This window comes from Galendromus occidentalis, unplaced genomic scaffold (assembly GCF_000255335.2).
Source record: "Galendromus occidentalis unplaced genomic scaffold, Mocc_1.1 scf7180000077488, whole genome shotgun sequence".
NCBI classification, from domain to species: Eukaryota; Metazoa; Arthropoda; class Arachnida; order Mesostigmata; family Phytoseiidae; genus Galendromus; species Galendromus occidentalis.
In genome coordinates this window covers 1,086,891-1,090,333 of record NW_003805476.1, presented here as the reverse complement: position 1 = coordinate 1,090,333, position 3,443 = coordinate 1,086,891, and the positions used below count along the sequence as shown (strand labels likewise).

The 3,443-nt window shown below is 48.6% G+C and overlaps 1 protein-coding gene across 1 annotated transcript; it reads left to right on the top strand.

Annotated features, from left to right (window-relative positions):
• Positions 1 to 648: 648 nt before the first annotated feature.
• Positions 649 to 2,706, top strand: LOC100904673 (uncharacterized). The gene is made up of 5 exons (XM_003746174.1): positions 649 to 1,099; positions 1,256 to 1,557; positions 1,765 to 1,914; positions 2,130 to 2,360; positions 2,472 to 2,706. The coding sequence occupies exons 1-5, from the start codon at positions 779 to 781 to the stop codon at positions 2,704 to 2,706; spliced, it is 1,239 nt and encodes a 412-aa protein (XP_003746222.1). The 5' UTR covers positions 649 to 778.
• The last annotated feature ends 737 nt before the right edge of the window (positions 2,707 to 3,443 follow it).

Sequence of the window (3,443 nt, the reverse complement as noted above, 5' to 3'; positions counted from 1 at the left end):
ATTTTTTTGCCTACAAGCGAGTCGATTCTGTTTTTGGGGTTCCGCGATGGAGTGCAACGTTACAACGAACGAGCGGAGCCGATCAAGGGAAGGTTCTCACCGAACGGGAACCTCCCAAATCTTTCGCTCATTTTCCGGGTTGAAAAAACAGGGGTTGAAAAATTTCGATTCAGCATCTTCCTTAAATAGGAGCTTCTTCATTTTCGAGCAGTGGGTGTCCCTTCTCAGGGATGACTTTTTTCCGGTTCGGAAATCAGATCCCGCTTCCCGATCCTCGTGAGTCCCAGAGTCGTTCCTCGGACTTCGCAGCTCCACTTTGCCGATCTGCTGTAATTTTCAATCGGGACTCCGGTGGACCCCGACGTCCAGGCCCGGCGGCGAGCCTAGGCTCACGAATGTAGGTATGTCGAGTCGAGATTTCGCTTGAAATATGAGTATTTAAAAAAATGTTCGTCTTCGCTGCTTCCAAAATCGAACGTCTCGCCGATCTATTACGTAATTTGCAGCAACGTTGGCGGTCTCAATCGCGACTGTGATCAAGGGTGTATTCGGGGATGCTCGCCAAAACTAATCCATGCGGGAGAGCTTCCAAGCAATCTAGGGATTTTGAGTTTCCCGTGGGCTGATCCCTAGCTGGAAAGCCTGTCGTCTGCAGGTCATTCGACACACTGTTTGTCCACGATGGAGTCGAGGAGTCACAAACTGAGGGAACCATGCTGAATTTCCGTACTTCCGGTAGAAGAAAATAGCTCGGTGTTTTGAGTGCGACGAATCGAATATGTTCCTCGGAAGAGCTCTTATCTTCTCTTATTTGGCAAGATCAGTGATTTCCTACTCCGATGGCGAGCGCCTGGATCTCATCGATGATTGTTGCGAAGGACTCTGCGGGACTATCGATGCGCCAATTGTCATCAACTCAGAGGGCTTGGACAAGAAAACGGAGGAGTTGTCCTCCATGAGAGTCACGTTTGGGGAGCAGAATTTCGCGGGGGAGTCTGAGCGTCCTTACTGCTTCATCCACGCTTACTCGCTAGATTACGCCATGTTGAACTTGAGTTACTCCCTTGGACGATCTGAGAACTCCGAAGAACTAGTATATGTAAGTAAGAGATGCAAACTGTGCTCGGATGAGCAAGGAAGAAATTAGCGGGATTCGAACGATTGTTTTGCTTCTGCGAGGACGGGACGCGGGTTGAGCCTCCTTGGAAGGGCCCTGAAGTTCAAAATCCCCGACTTATTCGGAATCTCTTTCAAGATCATGGAATCGTTTCGTGTTCTCCCGAAGCAAACAGAAAGCAACTCCGAAACGGCCGATGGAGAAGAGCTGAGAACACTCGGAGAATCAAGAGGATACGAGGAGTGGGGTCCATCGGTTTACGCCGGAATCTCCTCTAATAAGCTTGGCACCCGACAAGTTCATCTCAACAAATTCCAAATGCAGAACTATCGGATTCCGCCGAACCGATTGCTCACAATAGCAATCAGGGTCGAGGCGTTGAGGGACAAAATTCTTCGAAGATTCGATGCATCGATCGTTGCCGACAAAGGCACTTCTGGGTGAGTTGACATCCGAATCGCTCCAGGTTCAGTTTTCCGGGAGACAGCTTTATCCAGCCCCAAAAAGCACTGAATGGAGATAGGTGAAGAAGTCAGGCAATCCGATTTTTTTTTGTGAAGAGATGTCTCGTGTAGTGAAACCCTGCAAGGGAAAATATCCAAAGAGCTCTGTCAGAAGAAGAGAGTGAACAATATTCCGAATTGCAGGAGAGTATTTTTCATCATACTCGGCGTGGTGGGAGCGTTTTTCATGATCGGTGTGCCTGGCTCGTTTCTCTGCTATAAACGCTACTTCAGGAAAAAGAAGGAACGCCGGACACAGCACCTTGGCCAGTCAATGCATTTCACCAGGAATGCGTAAGTTTCCAATTCTCGCCCATTTGCAGTCTCGTATGAAACGGGACTCAGACCTTGACCTATCGGCTAGATTGTCGGCCTGATTGAAGAAAGCCTATAAAATTAGTCTATCGAGAATATTTCAATCTGGAGAAATTCAATGAGTACAGGATGGGGGAGCCCTCCGCAAAAGCATCACAAGGATTGGTGCAATGAGTCTGTGATTTTGGATGCAGGGACGTGGTTCGGTACCGGACGAACAATGAGACTGCAGACAGAGGTGTACAACGGGATATCAAGCAGGAAAATCGCGCTGCAGCCTCCGCTTCGTCCGCCTTACCAGCTCAATTCAGGAGGCTCTCTTTGTCAGAGAGAATCTGGAAATCGAGTAAAACCAAGACTGATCCATACATTACCCCGATTCTACCGAAACATGAGCTATTGAAGAAACAAGAGCAACTCATGGGGTGAGTCACAGTCGCAGCGCTTGTCGAACCATGTGTGTCCCGATACTAGCAATTTGCCCCGAGAAGAGACCTTCGGTGGAGAATTCTTTTTCATAGAGTTTTCCTTCGCAGAGCGCGGAGGCCGATCATCGCGGTGAGTCCTGTCCAGCAGAAATCGGAATTCGCTTTCCCAGGAATTGATCCTGGACACGAAGGGGATAGTCCGCCACAAACTGTCGAGAGGGCTCTGCAAACCTCACGAAATAGAGTAATCAGTCACCGAGTGATAAGCGAAGAAGAAGTTTACGATGATACCGATACACCCAACACTTCAATGGCCGGAAGTTGGACGGAAACGCTTTTCTGACATGAGGAGACTAATGTGAATGAAAGAAGCTAATGAACTCCTAGAAGTCCACGATTCCGCCTCATAACTCTCCGAGTAAAGTGCCAATACGATGGAGTGAGATTCTCCCATGGATCGGTGAAGGCAATCTTCTTTGAATTTTTTGATACGTCATCTATTTTCCAAGAAATCTGACTTCGCGTATTTCCATTATTTGGATGGGGGAGAGTTAGTGGGATACGATTCTGCTCCTCCAAGCGACACCGGAACCGTTAGGGTCGTCGGAACTCCCTAACGCTAATCCAATGTGCATGGATATTTAGGGAACGATGAATCTCCTCGTCAAGAGAGACGGTCTCAGCGCCATTGATCTCGCCAAGGAGATCAGGCAGACATCGGAATCGTGCTTTCAATGTGGGCTGCTGACTCCTTCCACACATTCTCATGGGGTTGCCTATCTGGAAGAGTTCTGCATAGCTCTGGGAAGACCCGACCTGGGAATCGTACGATGGGGCATTCCTCTTCGAAGGAGACGGATGCGATCTACCTAGACTATTGCGGAAAATATCATATTTCTGTTCCAAAGCACAAAAGCAACCAATCCTCACGGGGCAACGAAGATCATAAATGATTTCCGGAATTCGAGAGTCGTCACTCAGCTCTCTGCTGAGTGAGAAGTATACAACGGAGAACGAAAAGTATGCCTTTGTCTCTGTCGCAGTGGAAGAATGTGCGATGTACCTGGCGCCCTCTGGTCG

What these genes read in the sequence shown, in the direction of transcription:
- LOC100904673 (XM_003746174.1), top strand. Translation starts at nt 779, where the DNA reads ATGTTCCTCGGAAGAGCTCTTATCTTCTCTTATTTGGCAAGATCAGTG. An exon ending in GCCGACAAAGGCACTTCTGG is followed by an intron (nt 1,558 to 1,764) that starts GTGAGTTGACAT and finishes TCCGAATTGCAG; the next exon opens with GAGAGTATTTTTCATCATAC. An exon ending in AAACAAGAGCAACTCATGGG is followed by an intron (nt 2,361 to 2,471) that starts GTGAGTCACAGT and finishes TTTCCTTCGCAG; the next exon opens with AGCGCGGAGGCCGATCATCG.